At 48.0% G+C, this 1,174-nt stretch overlaps 1 protein-coding gene across 1 annotated transcript in view; it reads right to left on the bottom strand.

Moving 5' to 3' along the window:
- Positions 1 to 1,174, bottom strand: part of LOC112093418 (UDP-glycosyltransferase 88A1-like) — a 1,655-nt gene continuing 481 nt past the window's right edge. Inside the window, exon 2 of the mRNA XM_024171779.1 lies at positions 1 to 1,174. Coding sequence (XP_024027547.1) covers positions 126 to 1,174 — 1,049 coding nt within the window. The 3' untranslated portion in view covers positions 1 to 125.

Genomic DNA, 1,174 nt, shown 5'->3' on the forward strand with positions numbered 1-1,174 from the left:
TTAAAAGAAACATAAGGCAACTAATTATACCTAAAAAAACATGAAAAAAAACGCTTTACGCTTGAGAACCTTTATTCATGAATTCCTTGTACCCATTTCTGTATCATTAGTATCTAGAGAGGAAATTATTTTGTCCACAACTCAGTGAGTTTTGTCAATGCCGCTCGGGACGAGCCACCGTCGCTCAGAGCAGCTCTGGCTTCTTGCTTCATTGCTAACGCTCGCTTCCGTACCGAGTCCCTGCTTTCTGAGCTCGTCATCAACTCAGTAACCCGCTTTTCAACTTCAATTGCACTCACGAACCCGTCGTCCGACTCGTTCATGGGCAAAGCAATCTTGATTTCGTTAACAAGCACTATCCTATTCAGCCTCTGCTCCGCATAGAGCGGCCACGCCACCACCGGCACACCGGCACAGATCGACTCAAGAATCGAGTTCCACCCGCAGTGAGTCACGAACCCGCCCACCGAGTCATGACGCAGGACGTCCACTTGTGGGGCCCAGTTCTTCACCACCAATCCCCTGTCTTTCGTCCGATCCAAGAACCCTTGTGGGAGTAATGAATCCAAGTCCCGTTCCGACCAAGCCACGCTTTGGTTCTTCTGCGACGGCGGCGGATTTCGTACCACCCACAAGAACCTCTGGCCACTCCTTTCCAAACCCACCGCTATTTCCTGCAGTTGCTCTTTGGAGAACAAGCCTAAGCTTCCGAAGCAGAGAAAAACCACGCTTTGTCTTGGTTGTGAGTCCAACCATTTTAAGCACTCTGATAGTGATCCTTTTGTCTCCTTGGAAGTAATCAATGGTCCAATGCAGTATAGCGGCGGCGTGGGAGCATCCGGCACGCATAATCCGTCCGATATGGCTTTGAGAGCTTGAGTGTCCAATGCCTCAAAGGTGTTTATAATGATTCCGTCTGATTTTGGATAGCAGATTGTGGACTCGAGAAAGTATTCATAGGACTTATCTCTACGGTCGAGAACTAGTTTTGGCATATCCAAGGAAGGAATTGGCTGAGGCAATCCAGGGATGTCTAGAAGAGCGTTGTTAAGGTCTTTGAAGCTTTTTGGAATGGTTTTATGAAGGGTTGGCAAGTAAAGGAAGGATGATAAGAAACCGGCACCCGAAGTCATGAAGATGTAAGTGGGGATATTGCTGAGCTGATGATCGGAAG

The sequence above is a fragment of the Morus notabilis genome, unplaced genomic scaffold, assembly GCF_000414095.1.
Source record: "Morus notabilis unplaced genomic scaffold, ASM41409v2 Scaffold1094, whole genome shotgun sequence".
NCBI lineage: Eukaryota > Viridiplantae > Streptophyta > Magnoliopsida > Rosales > Moraceae > Morus > Morus notabilis.